Genomic DNA, 16083 nt, shown 5'->3' on the forward strand with positions numbered 1-16083 from the left:
ATCATTTTTAACGTTATTAAAAGATTTTAGAAGCCAGGTGAAAGAAAGACCTTGGTGTGCTATTTCTGTCCATATCTATGTCCATAGCCTGTAGTTACAGAAGTGTGATTATCCTTCCAAAATTGACAGACTTCACCCTCAGGCTTGTGTCCTGGATATGAGAATTTGGCAAATTGTCTAACATTCTTACAGCACAAAGAATAAGCAAAATAGAAAAAAAAATACAAACTTTGAGACACTCTGACTAGAGTCAAAGTTTTACTCTTGCAACTTAATAAAATTAAGACACTCTACTTACTCTATAGTATTATTGTAATGATAGGATTGATGAGGTGAAATATATTTTCTTTTCATTGCTCAATTGCTTGTATGAAAGTAATTTCATTTGTTTATTCCCATCTCTTGGACACTGAATAGTAGTACTTTTGGTATGGTTAATTTAATAAAAAGGATGTATTAATTATTAACTTATGTGTCTTGGTATGCTGGTTTTCTATATGCATTGCTTTGTATCTCAGTAATTTTATGGAAAGGTACTTTTATGTCTCCATTTGATAGATGGAATAACTGAGCCTCAGCACAGGCCAGGTGAACTGTCCAGAGTTACACAGCAAAAACGTGGTAGAGATGACTGAATCAAAATGATGCTATACCTGGTGTGCTGTGGCGGCTCAAAAAGGCACAGATGTACACAAGTGGTTCAATTATCCAGGCCCAATCTCTACCTTTGGTCTTAATTCTGAAACTATTTGCTCTTGGTTTTTAACACTTTAAAAGGATATTCCCCAAAAGACTCCAGCTCGGGAATAAGCATTAAGAGATAATGAAGATAGAACAATAGACAGCCCACAGGCTTAAAGGGATAATCTCCATTTACAAAGTTTCCTAGGCTAGTTTCCACTTAATATTTAAACTCTTAACTTTTTCTTCCTTGATTGTCTTGTCCAGGGCCCAAAGCAAAAAAAGCAATGCAAATTTAGGGATTTAGTTCCTGGACAAACTCATTGGTTGAACTCACACAAAAATGAGGAAACTCTGTTCACAGGATTATTATAAGATACTGCTCACATTTCCAAAGATCTTAGTTGGAGGACAAGGAAATGTTTACCTAAGTCTAAAGGGCAGAGCTCCTTAGAGGACAGTGCCTGGAGCAGAGCCCCTGGCGTTTGACATAGGGAGCAGGGGCAGCATTTTAAGTGCTTTGTCAGCAGCTGGAGATTTAAGATCACAATATACAGAGTGGGAAGAACTAAAGTTAGCTCACAAATTCCCCGAAGGGTGGAGTTTCAGCAGAAGTGTTCTGAATTTCTTCACTCAGAAGTCTGGCCTATACGTTTGTAAGGAACTGTTGAGAGGTTTTATTTTTGTTGAAGGAGAGACACTGGAAGCTGTGGACCCCACTGGAATCCTAGCAGGTAAGCTCTGAGACCCTGAATACACTTCGTACATAAATACACATTCAGTGATTTTTCTAAATGGATATTCTCTCTACTAGAATCCTTGTCGTAATAATTTAGAGGTTTTTTCTGCCAGATTTATTTATTTTTCCTGCAAATTATTTCCATAAAAATGGCACAACCCCTTTAAGGATCCCTACCTTTGAAATTGTGGGTAAAATGAAGAGATTTTTACCAATATAGTAAAAAAGAATTAATGTCAATAGTATACTGCAATTCATCAACTAAGTATGGTTAGAGTTGACTAAAATTAATCTTGGTACTTGAGTTTAGATGGTAAGATTAGATCAAAATTCAGATCTGTAAATAAGCTTTAAGTCCTGTGTTTTCTGGTAACTCTGGTATCTTATGGTGCTATTAGTCATATTAAATATATATTTAGAAAAGTGAAAATGTCTATCTTGTGAGCAAGGTTTCTTCCTCTTTCACTTTGTAAAATGTTTGCCTAAGAATGGAAAGCTGATACACATTTTACTATATAGCTAAAAAAGGAGTTTCTTTTTCTTTCCTGCTTGCATTTTGAAGAGGGAGGGGTATTTTTTAGGTAGTAATACATATTGGATTATTGCAGCAAATGCATTGATCTTATTAATGTGAAACTCAGCATGTGATTCATATAATTAGATATGAAATACACAGCTGTGACAGTGATGTCATTCATTTCTCAATGATACATTGAAAAAACATTGCTCTGTACACATATATTAAATAATATTTTCCTTTTCAATGAAAAGCTACACACTTTCTTTATAATTTATTTTGCCAGGTTCTAAACTTTGAACTCATGTGTATAATTTGCTCATTTCAGGCATGAAACCTGAAACTGTGTAAAGATTAACCACTGGGTACTCATAGACATTTATTTAACTATTTAACCTTAGACCTGTGGGTGCCTAAGAGATCCTGAAATCCATGATTTTGGTTTAAAGTTTAAGCTGTCTAAATAAACCTATGAAAACACAATTTATGAAATTTTCAAAAGTTAAACTGAGGGTAAAATGAGAATTTCCATCACAAGGTATTAGTATGAAAAGATATTATGAGTCTATCTTTTACCTCTTTATAAAGGAATTTGTGAAGGAAAAGCCCAGATGGGCTAACGAGCTAAGTCACAAATCTAAGTGTGCTAAGTGTCGGTTTACTGATATACGTTCTGCCGGGCTAACTCATAAATCTGAAGTTTAGTGTCAGTTTACTGGGCTAACAAGCTAACTCGTAAATCCAAGCTCAACAAGTGTCAGTAACGTGATCTGTTCCGAATTGATAAGCTTCAGTGTACTGATTCCTTGCTTTTTGTTGTTTGAACCTTATTGGCTAATAGCCCCATACTTGTAATTAACCCTATAAAACCTCATGCGCACGTCTTGGAGGTGCTCAGAGCTTCGGAGCAGAAGCCCCACTGAGCACGCCGGCGTAATAAATCTGAATACTCCAACCCTCCGAGTGGTGCTTGTTTCTTGGCTGGCCTGTCATTTCCGTAACAAATTCACTTAATTAATTTTATTTGATCCTAGCCATGATCCTCTGAAGTAGAATTTAAGTTTGTTTTATATAACATTGCAGCACAGAAATGTTACATGACTTGCCTAAGATCATTTGTGTATATGCCCACTTTCTTAATAAAATTAAAACTAAATATGTGAAATATAAAATGTGGAGCTTTTTTTTAACCTGGGTTGAATTTCTTTATTTCAATATAAAAGCATGTCAATTTACCTGCAAGTAGTAAATCTAAACAAGGCATAAAATTATGATTCACAAAGCACTAATTGTCTTAGTGGTGGGGTGAGTGAAGAAATAAGCAGGAATTGTTATGAGTTGATGAATTAATTTCTTGGAGGAAGGGTACTGGGTTATCATGGGCACTGAGGATTGTATTTACTTCTGTTGGAGGCTGTGCATGCTGGCAGGGTGAGACCAAGAGCATTCTTCTGAAAAGACTATTTCACCACCAGGTATCTTACTATCAGTGCAGGTGAGGTTTTGACCCTTGGGCTGTGACAGGCCCAGAAATAGGACCAGCCACTTCAACCTCTGCCTAGCTGGGACTGGAAGGATTGATTAAAAAGAGCTGATGGATTTACACTCTGTGGTGTTTCACAGACTGAGTACAGGGTTGAAAAAAATAAATAAACGGAGAGGAAGGGAATGAGCCAAAAAAAAAAATGCAGAAAGACCAAGAAACAAGATGAAAGAAAAAGAAGTGAGGAGTTCAAATCTCACGCAGGACTTCTGCTCTGCACATTCTGCCCACATGCTCTGTCAAAGACAGTTGACTCAACTACTCAGGCAAAGTTCAGTCCCAAATACTAAGCTCTATTTACATTCTCTTTCATTTTTTTTTTTTCTACTCTGTTGATCCCAGAGTTTGGTCTCGAAATGGGGGAAAATGACTTTGATCCCTCAGGATTGTTACAAGGATTAAATGAGAAACAAATATAAAGAGGTTAATGAGTTAATGTGAATTTATTTTTAATCAAGAAAGTCAGATTTTACTGGGAATATGATAGTATCAAACTAATCTGTATATTTATTTGGCTAACTCATTTAGAGTTTACAGTCAACGCCAATGAAATCTCAAAGTGCTGAATCTCCAAAGGAAGTCTCACGTATATGGCAAGCTCTCTTGTTGAAAATGTTCCTTTAATTATTTCTCCCGTGGTTGGAATGAGGAGGGTACTCCTCTGGTAACAGTTATCAATCGTGTTAAATAATCTACCAAACTAGTTTGTGTATCTTATTCAATTACCATTTGGGAGGAACACTCTATCTAAAAGGCACTGCTCAGAAGTGAGATGGCTACAAAGTTAAATTAAACAAGATTCAGGCCCTCAGGTAGAATACAGTTCAGTATGGTAGATCAGCAACTCAATCAAGCTACTACGAGCAATGGGTTTATAGTAAAGACACACTTGATAGGCAGCTCATGGGATTCTCGAAACTGCCAAGCAGGCAGCTCCCCAGGCCTTACACATAGTTTTTTGCATCAAAGGATTTGAGGACTCTCCTGATTGGCTTGTCTTGTCACTTTTTCAGGAGCAATAGCTGTTTTATTTCCTGTCATCATGTAACTAAGAGATTCTTACTTGCTATTGGAATAACTTCATGTTTTAACAATCAGTGGTCTGTTTGACTAAAAAATGAGTCACTCTTGACAATACTCCTTCTAAACCCTACCATTTTATTGCTTCTCTCTATGATTATTTTAAAGTTTTGCTCCTGTTTCTAACTGAATGACTAGCTACATCTCAGAGCTCAGATTCCTGAAAGAATTGGATTATATGCTCAGCTAAACACCATCATGACTGTTATGCCAGAGCTTTCACAGCAAGTCACTCACAGACCACTGACAAAACAGTGCATTGTCTTTAGTGGGTCAAGTGTCCAGTGAAGGTCTGATCAGCCGTGACCAGGCAATTGACAGTGTCAAACAGTGGAGACATAGTCATATCTATTTAAAAGGCAGGTTCCTTTGTCAGAAAACTACAGGTAGAAACCCATGTGGAATCAAATTATAGCCATGACAAGCATGTTAGATTTTTCCCATACATATTTGTATCTAAATAAATATAGTACCTGGCAGAAAGTATTAACATAAGAAGTGTTTTCTTAAGTGTTACAGGTGTTCAGAGAGAAAAGACTACTTTTAGCTCAAATGACATGACAAGCCTCATGAAAAACAATGACATTTGAGCTAGGGTGTGAAGGGTGACTAGGATCCGAATATGTACAAGGGAAAGTAGAACATTTTAGGCAAAGGGAATAGGAAATGAGAAAAATCACAGAGAGAGAAAATTTCAGGAAGAGGATAAATGATTTAGTATGGTCAAATATTAAAAATACCATCAACATCAATATTAAAGTCATTGACATTTGTACACCAGCATGGATCAAAGCTAAAAAACATACTCAGATGAAGCTCGGTATCCTAATCTGGAAATATAAAGGATGGCTAATCAGGGGACACCAGTGACAATTGATAAAGGAAGAAGTCAAATAAATAAGGAGGAGAATTTTAGCGCAGAGCCCAGGAAGTATGTCTATTTAACTGGCACTGGAAAACACTCAGATATGCAACTCTTAATTGCCTAATACTCTGTGTGTTGGTTGGGGTGGGAAGAGAGAGAGTGAGGAGCAGAAGAAAGATGATTGAACTGAGAGTCTAGAATCGCATCGCTGTTAATTTTAGTTGCCCCCTAAGATTTCTATGCTTTATGCACAGTGTATGAGTTGAAAATATCAAGCTATATCTTGTGATCCAATTTTCTCATGAGCTACAGACTCAAACATCCAATACCCAACTTATACCTGGAGATTTAATACTCATCTCAAACTTAACATGTCCTAAATAGAACTCTGATTTCCTTCCTCAAAATTTTTCTTCCTTAGGTGTTTCATATTTCACCACTTTGAACATATTTACACAGATCCCAAAGCTAAAAGTCACCCCCTTTCTTGTCCTCACTGGAGATAATCTATCTACTATTTCTCCTAAATATATTATAAATGTACACACTTCTCTCTGCTTTTCTCCTCACCACATTTAGTCTACTATCATTTTTTTCCCTCTGAACTACTGAAATAGCCTTAATTTATGTCTCTTTTTTTTTCACTCTTAGATCTCATCAGAAAGCAGAAAAAGTGATTTTTATTTAATGTAAAATCACATCATATTACTCTCCTCAAGACTCTCCAATGATATCCCACTGAGCATGGAAAAATAGTCAAACTCCTTTCTGGCCTTCAAACTTTTTCATGATAAACTTTTGCCTCTGCCTCCCTTACCTCATAGTCTTTCCCTTTCTCTGCTTCCCTGCATGCATTAGTTGAACAGCCCCAAACAGTCTTCACCTCAGGACCTTTGCATTTACTGTCATTCTCCTCCAGGTCCAGGTCTTCACATGCTTGACTTTATAACATGATTTATAACATGATTCAGAAATGCTCCTATATCCCTGCCTAAGAGGGATACACTTGAGCTACTCACTATGATAGCAATTCCATACCCCAGTGACTCTCTGCTCTGACTATTCATAACTCTTGAAACTGTCTGAAATTACATTATTTTTCCCTTCTTTTACTAAAAAGTGAACCTAACAAAAGTCACTACTTATACACTATCTTAGACACCAGTTCTACCAGTGCTTGGTGCTCAGTGAATACTTGCTGGAAAAGTAAATAGATGAGAACTGTGTATGTGGGGTCAACAATCATATAAATATGGAAATAAAGCTAGCCTGAGAAAATTTCTTGACACCTACCAGACTCTGTCCTCAGAGAGTATTCCAGCAAATTCTTAGATGTGTGTGTTAAATTAGATGCCTGCCCCTCAGGCTGAAGTTCTGATATAAGCAGGTGAGCCTCCTTCACTTTAAGTCTGAGCACAATTGGCTGCCTCTGAGCTGAACCCTGGGACAGGTGAGTCTGAGCACGCAAGTTCATTACGGGTATTACTCTGGTCCCTATTGTCTTATGGGTCTTGGGACTCCAACCCTATCTGTTTTTAAAATTTGATGTTTTGGGGGACTTGTCCTTTAAATGTATGCCTTAAATTTTGAGGTATCTGATGTGGGGTTGAACCTTTTGCTCCTCAGGGAGAAGATCCAGGTTTTGATTCCCTCTTGATCTTGCCTCCTATGCCTCCACAGGGTCAAGAGGAGGGCATTAAGGCCAGATTGTGTGTTAGCCTCTTTTACTCACGTCAGTGTGGTTTTCTCCTCATTTTCCTGATGTGTAATCGATGCTCAGGTAGCAGGTTTTTTCAGAGGAAATTGTTCCATAAGGAGCTGTAGACTCTGAGTCTGTGGTGAGGTAGTATCTCCCTGTGCTGCCATCTTGAAAGGGAAAACCATACTATTCCTACTCAATTTCAGAAGACTAAAACTTTGGGAAATAAAAATAAATACAAAAAATAAATACAAAATAAATGTAAATATAAATCTCCCTTGTCATTTATCGCTTTCAGAAATTTGTTTTCTTTCCGAAAAGGTGGGAAGTATTAAATTAAATAAAGCAGGATGTGGTTTCAAGAAACACCACAGGGTCTTGCTTTGTTCAAAGATGGTATGTATGATTGTGAAAAAGGAGAAGTTTCTCATTATCAGCAGCAAGTAGATCTCTTTGGTCTTCATATGGCAAAAATTACTAACATTATTTAAGGTATTTAAATACTTTTTCATCAGTATTGTTTTTATTTACAGTAAAGAATTTGTTAAGGTTCTATTGTATATATGTCCATATTCTTAAAACTATGATTCAAGAATCACTGGGGATGGGCTAGGGAAAAGGATAAACTAGGTCGGGCACTGTTAATCTACACTTTTCCCAAAAGCACCTTTACTGTTACTTCCTAGTCAGACATCTAAAGGAAACGGTGATGAAATTAAGTATGTTTGAAAGTCACTCATTTGGACCATTTCTCAGAAAATAAAAATGGAAAGAGCTAACATTTATTAAGAGCTTACTTTGTCTTCAGCACCACTACCTAATTCAGTCCTTTCAACATCCATAATTTACTATTATTTTCATTATTATATACATGAGAAAATCACAGGCATGGGGTTTAATGCTGCTTGTTTAATTACATTACTTCTAAGGATGGGAAGACGGGAATCAGTTAAAATAAAAGGTGTTTTTACCTAAGTCTAATTTTCTGCAGGAAAAATAAATCACTGTGACTAGATTATTTTTAATTTCCTAAATGTATTTTTAGAGAAGAAATTGTAATGGAACCTTCACCTCTTGAGTTACCAGCTGACACAGTGCAACGCATTGCATCTGAACTTAGATGTCACCCGACAGATGAGAGGGTCGCCCTCTGCCTCGATGAGGAAGATAAGCTCAGGCACTTCAGGGAGTGTTTTTATATTCCCAAGATGCAGTATCTGCCTCCAAGTAAGAATACTGGAAAGGTTTTACTTTCCTTAATCAATTTATTAACTTGTATTTGCTACTGTGTGTGTTTATCATAAATCTTTGAAAATCATTGTTCTGTTACATAATAGAGCCATTGCAACTGTGTCTGAAAAACAGCAGGTTCCTGGTGGTACTAAATCAACCTGTCAGCCTACTTTAGTCTCAGATTCTTTATGTTTCCTCTCCTCTCCTGAAGGAAATACCTACAGGGTTCTTATACTGTCATCTGGTTCTCTGAACAATAGCGTGACTGATTGAAAATTACAGGCAGATGCATTTACTTGTTTTCTAAGCACTTAGAGCTCAAAAAACAATTCCTCTTCAATACCGTTTTAGAATATCTCTTATTTCGTGGCACCTAGTTTATGATAGCATATTTGCCTTGGAGGGTATATTATTTTGGAACTTGGATATATTAGGAGAGATGTTAGCCATCTTTGTGTGACATGGCATGTATATGACATACCAAAAAATGCCTAAGAAATGCATATTTCATTTAAAAATAATATAGTAAAATGATTCTGTTCATGATTTGGGGGATGTTCTGTTTCAAAAAAGAAACAGGTAGCACAGGTATTAAAAACTAAAAGTTTTTTTTTTTTTTTGTATTTGCCCTTGCTCCATTTTACATCCATGAAAAAGACTATCAAGTTGAATGGAATTGATCCACCAAAATGGGTTTCACGTACTATATAATTGAGTCTAATTTCCATTTTTCTTCAATCTAAGTGAGGCAGGTACAATTTTGGATACTCATAATCTAAGAGCATCAGTTAATATAATTTTAAGGTGAGACTGGGTCACAGGACTGTCTTATTTGGCTTATATGTTATTGTGTAAAAAATGATGGCACCTTGTAGATTTATGGAAGGATAAAGAGAAAGGCCTATATTCAATTTAAAGTTGCTTAATATCAACTGAGGAAGACATTGATGAGACCAGATAAAATGGGGCTACACCTGAAGTGATCTGAGATCACAGAAAAAAATCTTCTATGTTTTTCTAGAATCTAGAATGAAAGGGCATTTTGATTTGAAACTTAAGGGATAAAAAGATCTGTTAATGTGTGGAAAATGATGAGGTTAAACCTAAGGATCTCCTATCAGTGATGGGAAGAGGGGGGCCTGGTGACATCTGGAACAGTGTGGAAGTCCTCAAAAATATCCATGACCCACTTAAGACAAAGTAGCTCTGGTGACCCTGTGCCCGTGGACTCTCCAGCCTATGGGCTTCCTGGGTGCTCTGATGAGCCTCTATTTCAGAGATGACAGCAGAACTCTGGAGTGCCACAGAGTTTAAGTTTGCCTTCTGAACACACAGTAAAACTGTATCTCAGCAATCAGGGCTCTAGAATTTTATGCCATTTATTGAAAGTTGTAATTTTCTCATGATTAAAGAAAAAACAATTTTATACCCATTCATGGGTGGTAAGAAAAATGGACACAACAAAGTAGGCAAACAAATATGCTAACAAAACCTTTCCACTGGGGGCGGATGATGGCATTACAGAGATAAGGAAGAACAGGCAAGGCAGAAGCACTGAGAGAAAGTGACCAGTGGTACATGGTGGCTGCAGCTTGAGCAGGGATTTCTTGGGAAATAATGCTAAATAACGGTCACATCTAGACACACACCTATGATCAATGACTACTTCCTGAACACTAGTTCATTTCTTTGTCTGTCTTTCTTTTCCCAAGATGCCTTTCTTCCATATGATACCATTAGGGATTTGAGGTAGGACCCAACCCTGAATAGCCAGGTACAAAAACTTATTGAAATGAATAGATACACAGAAAGTTAAAATGCTGTTTTGAATTTATCACTTTTTCTGTTACTGAACCTCAGACTCATTAACTAACATAACTTTGATCCTCATGTTGAGTCACTTACACTTAACAAATATTTATTAGTTATCTTTACATATTCCCCTCATGCTTTGAAATTTGCTTTATAATCCAACTCTCCCATTCCCAGCTCAATGGATTTGTGGTTTGTTTAACAACTAACAAAACTCATCCTGTTTGTCCTGGGAGGCACTGTGGTCTAATTTTAATACCAGATCAACACAAACTCTTCTACTAAGCTTTGAGATAATTTAATCAGATCCCAGGTAAAGATAGCTATGTACATATAATCACTTCATTATACTTAAGACTTGACTCTAGTATCCTGATTATAAGAATCACATTTGTCTCAACTAGATATCCTATAGACAGTAACTTGAAAATTACAATCTTGGTTAAGTTATTGCTGATTCTTAAAGAAATATAAGGGGAAAGATGAAAATTAATTCAGTAAATAATTTAACAATTAATTTGTTCAAAACATACAATTTTGAATCATATAAAAATTTATTTCATCAACCCTAAGAGATCTTCTAAATTAGTTATTGTCAAAATATGTGGTCTCCTGACCAGTGCATGAGGATCACCAGGGAATTCACCAGAACTCACAAGTTCTTGGGTACCACCGCAGAATTACTACATCAGAGACTCTGAGAGGAGCTCAGCCATGGATACTAGATCACTTAAGATGGTGTCATAGAGAATAGGATCAATTAATTCATATTCTTATCATTCTCACTCTAGGAGTTCCTTACTCTCTGAAGGTTCATCCTTTCAACAAATATTTATTAAGCACTTATTCTGTTCAAGAGACTATTCTCAGAACACTTTATCAGTGAACTAAAGAGCAACACTGCCACATACCTGATCTTTTATTCTAGTATGAGGAGACAGATAGTAAACAAACATACAAACAATGTATCATGTACTCTGTTAGGCAGTACTCTAAGTGTTAGTACTTCCAAGGGAAAGAAAACACTGATGGGATGACATCAGAGCAGTGATAAGAACAAAGGGAGGAATTGAGCCTCATGGATACAGAGGTGAAGATAAGCCTGATGGCTGTTCATGTTTGCACAGCCAGTCATCTGTAGTAAGTTAAATTTAAGCTATCCAAACAAGAACTGTTTCTCTGACTTTGTGATATTTAGCCTTGGTTAGATAAAATTGACATAGAAAATTGTCATGCTTGAGTTCATATACAGGAGTTCCACATAACATAATAGAACCTCTTCAGTTCAACTATTGTTAGTCTCCAAAGATAGTGACAAGCATGAAATATCATTAAACAAACTATGGGCAAGTATGCTTTTCAACATAAACTAGAATACTTTATTTAACAATGGCTAATGCTAATGCTATTGTTAAATAAAGGCTTTATCCAGCTATAAAAGATATATTTATGACTATGTGATTTTAATAATGACTTAAATATCTAACATCAATATGAAAAATAATGGAGTGCTTCTTAATTAAAAGCTCAATTTTGTAGACATTTTGAACTTCTCATGGCAGTTGTATTGTGCAATTTAGTGGGTTTATTATTAACTCTCTTTTCTTTTGTATTAGACTATGTTCTCTTTGTATCATCTTCAATTTCCTTCATTAATGTTTCCAGATTATAGATCTTTTACCATCTTGGCTAAATTTATTCTGAGGCATTTTATTCTTTTTGATGTGATTTTAAGTGAGATTTTTTTTAACTTTCTCTTTCTGATAGTTCAATATTAGTGTATAGAAATGCAACAGATTTCTGTATATTAATCTTGTATCCTGCAGCACTGATGAATTTACTAGTTCTAATAGGTTTGTGTGTGTGTGTGTGTGGAGACTTTAGGGTTTTCTATGTGAAGTATCATGTCATCTGCAAATAGTGACAGTTTTATCTCTTCGTCTCTAATTTCAATGTATTTATTCCTTTTCTGTGTCAGATTGCTGTAGCTAGGACTTCCAATACTGTGTTAAATAGAAGTGGTGAGAATGGACATCATTTTCTTCTTACTGAATTTAGAGGAAAGGCTTTCATCTTTTCACCATTGAGTATGATGCTGGTGGTGGGTTTGTCATAAATGGCCTTTATTATGTTGAGATATGTCCCTTTTATACCTATTTTGATGAAAGTTTTTATCATGAATGGATGTTGGATTTTGTAAAAAGTTTTTTCAGTGTTGAGATGATCATGTGATTTTTTTTTTTAATCCTTCCTATTGTTATGTGGTGCATCACATTGATTTGTGGATGCTGAACCATCCTTGTGACCCTGGAATAAATCCAATTTGATCATGGTGTATAATGTTTTTATATATTATTGATTTGGTTTCCTAACATTTTGTTAAGGATTTTTGCATCTATATTCATCAAAAATAGTGGCCTATAATGTTTTTGGGGGGTAGTGTCTTTGTTTAGTTTTTGTATCAGCGTAATTTTGGCCTCATAGAAGGAATTTGAGAGTGTTTTGTCCCCTTCAATTTTTTGGAATAGTTTGAGGATAGGTATCAGTGCCTCTTTATATGTTTGGTAGAATTCCCTGGTGAAGCCATACAGTCCTGACTTCTGTCTACTGGAAGCTTTTTCTTCTTTTTTCTTTTTAACAAACTCAATTTCACTACTAGTGATCAGTCTGTTCAAATAATCTATTTCTTTTTTATTCAGTCTTGACAGGTTATATGTTTCTAGAAATTTGTCCATTTCTTCTAGGTTGTCCAACTTGTTGGTAGGTAACTGTTCATAGTCTTCTCTTATGATTTTTTTGTACCTCTGTGGTACTGGTTGTTATTTCTCCTCTTTAATATCTTATTTTGTTTACTTCGGTTCTCCCTCTTTTCTTCTTGGAGAGCCTGGCTAAAGGTTTATTAATTTTGTTTATCTTTTCAAAGAACACACTCTTGGTTTTATTGATCTATTCTATTTTTTTAATCTACATTTTATTCATTTCCTTTCTGATCTTTATTACTTCCTTTCCCCTGCTGACTTTGGGCTTTGCTTGTTCTTCTATTTTAGGTGGTAGGATATTTTTATAGAGATTTTTAAAAAACTATTTCTTGAGGACGGGCTGTATTGCTATAAACTTCCATCTCAGAACAGATTTGCAGTATCCTATTGAAGTTTTCATCTATAATTTCTTCAAATGCATTTTCAATCCCTTTCTCTTTTCTAGAATTCCTATAATGTGAATATTGGAACACTTAATGTTGTCCTAGATATCTCTTAAATTGCTTTCATTTTTTAAAATTTATTTTTCTTTTTGCTGTTCTGATTGGGTGATTTCCATGATTCTATTTTCCAGATCACTAATGCATTCTTCTGTGCCACTTAGTCTGCTATTCATTCCTTCTAGTGTGTTTCTTTCTTTTTTTTTTTTAATTTTAGCTACTGAATTTATTTTTGACTGGGTCTTTTTTATATTTTCTAGCTCCTCGCTGAAATCTTCAGTGTTTAGATCAATTTTTTTTTCTAATTAAGTTAACATTTTTTTAAATTGAAGTACAGTCAGTTATAATGTGTCAATTTCTGGTGTACAATACAATGTCCTAGTCACACATATACATATGTGTATTTGTCCGGTAACATTTTTATTACCAATGTTTTGAATTCTTTATCTGGTAAATTGTTTATTTCTGTTTCATTAATTTTTCAGTGGTTTTCTCTTGCTCTTTCGATTGAGAGTAGTTCTTCTGCCTTTTCATTTCACTTAACTTTCTCTGCCTCTATGAATTTATGTGACACAGTCACCTATTGTGGTCTTGAAGGGACATTCTTAGGTTGGAATGTCCCTATGCAGACTGTGTGCCTAACACTTTTGGTTGGAGGGCTGGATTTGATATGGAAGCCAGTTACATCTTTCCTCAGAGTGTGCTGGCAGCTATCTTATGATATGCAGGTCTTGCGATTTGCTTAGGGGAAGGTCAGAAAGTCCTTTCTAATCATGCCATTTCTCGAATTCCTTCATCTTAAAACATTTTATATGCCAAGGTGCCATATTTTGGGGTAACATGTCCTGAGCCCCATCACTGCCAAGAGCTCCCATCTTTCAATAACAAATTTACCTAGCATGCTGCTGGCACAGGAGAAGCCTAAGACCCCACAGCTTGAAGTACTGCTTTTCTTTCATGTCGTAAAGATCCCACGGGATTGGGCTGGAGAGTTATCTATTCATTCTTGCAGGTAATTACCAAAGACAAATTCTCTCTATACTCTTTATATAACTCCAGTTAAATGCTCACATGGTGCCATTTGATATGCTTTGAGATTTTTTAAAAAAAACAACTCAACTAAGTAAAAGGAAAATAGTTAAAGAAGATGAGGAACCACACTTTGGGCTGGTATGCAATGAGATAATTTAGTTTACAATTCTGCTTTTCTCTCACACTGAACATATTTTAAAAATGACTTTCTAAATAAAGGTAACCCATTACCTATTTGTCTATAAAAGTATCACCAATGAAAGGACAAGACAAGACAGTGGGAGCAGAGATCTGGGTGGCTGCCTTCTTTTCCTGGGTCATTGATGGGGCTCACACACACAGAAACTGTTTAGTCTTCAACTGCTTATTTGAATGTTTATTTGAAACTTGAATCATGGTACACCAATTCAAACCTCTGAATTCTAAATGAAATTCTTCAACATTTGTTCTCCAGATCAACAAAGAACTATTAATTAATACAATTTAAATGTGTGAACAATATTTACACCTCTTTTATTGGATCAGGCTTGAAATGCCAATGAAAAAGAGACACATTATCTATAAAAGCGATCAGGTTGAACTAGGTGGCATGTCTTTAAAAAGTCTGTAAAGGTTTAATTAGGTAGTCTGAACAAAGACAAGTATACTACTAAATGTTTCCAATAAAATTTCACCAAGAAACTTAATCTTTTTTTCTAGAGAATTAAGATAAAACTTAGTAGAACACAATTATAAACTTGCACATTTCTAGAAAAATACTTTAAGCACATGGTTTGCTAATGAAATTGCATTTGTTGCAATGAGGGAAGAATTATCAAACAAATCAGTAAAGTTCTAATCTGTTTGAATAAGAAGTACATATAGAGAATGATCTTTGCTGATATGTGTATTAATATTATGTGCACAGATATATAGAATAAAAACGTGTAAATTCAATATAGCTACTTCAGATATGTAAGAAATCATTTAAATTCTTTTTTTATTTGCCTTGTCTACACCACCAATTAATGCACAGGATTAACACTTACCTATTTTCTGGTAACCTTCTGCTATGACTAGATAGGCTGATATACTTCCTGTGAAAATTCTGGTTTTAACTCTTTACTATTGCTTTTGGCTATTTATAATTGTGAGTAGTTACTAATCTAGATTTCCTCATGGAACACAATAAATGTGAGAGATCTAAACAAAAGTATCTATACATTTGAACCTTATTTTAAAATATAAATGTAAAAGATTACTTTCTAGAGAACTTGATGTTATCTTTGGGAGGAATTGTACAATATTTATTAACCTTCTTGGAGTTAATTATATTAACTGTTTGTAGTGGATTAACAATGCCAAATGAAAGAATGTTAATTAATTGAATACTTTTTTTTTTTACATTTCCTTCTGTTTCAGTTGATTTATCTTTAGTGAATAAGGATGAAGATGCCATCTATTTCTTGGGAAATTCTCTTGGCCTTCAACCAAAAATGGTTAAGACATATCTAGAAGAAGAACTAGATAAGTGGGCCAAAATGTAAGTATTATTTCAAAAGCTATTGTTCAACATATCATATAAGAATTTAAAAAATTTCTCTAGATTGTCTATTATTTGGAAAGGTGTATAATAGAATCTTAAAATTTTAGAGCAGAGAGGAACCTGAGGGATCATGTCATTCAATACTCTCATTTTATTCA

At 35.2% G+C, this 16083-nt stretch overlaps 1 protein-coding gene across 2 annotated transcripts in view; it reads left to right on the forward strand.

Annotated features, from left to right (window-relative positions):
* Positions 1 to 1057: 1057 nt before the first annotated feature.
* The window catches only part of KYNU (kynureninase), a 90544-nt gene continuing 75518 nt past the window's right edge, over positions 1058 to 16083 (forward strand). Inside the window, exons 1-3 of one of the 2 annotated variants that reach the window (XM_006191399.3) lie at positions 1058 to 1415; positions 8170 to 8351; positions 15802 to 15922. In XM_006191399.3, coding sequence (XP_006191461.1) covers positions 8183 to 8351; positions 15802 to 15922 — 290 coding nt within the window. In that variant the 5' untranslated portion in view covers positions 1058 to 1415; positions 8170 to 8182. The remainder of the gene's footprint in view (positions 1416 to 8169; positions 8352 to 15801; positions 15923 to 16083) is intronic. The other variant, XM_032479384.1, reaches the window with a different exon arrangement.

The sequence above is a fragment of the Camelus ferus genome, chromosome 5, assembly GCF_009834535.1.
Source record: "Camelus ferus isolate YT-003-E chromosome 5, BCGSAC_Cfer_1.0, whole genome shotgun sequence".
Lineage (NCBI taxonomy): Eukaryota > Metazoa > Chordata > Mammalia > Artiodactyla > Camelidae > Camelus > Camelus ferus.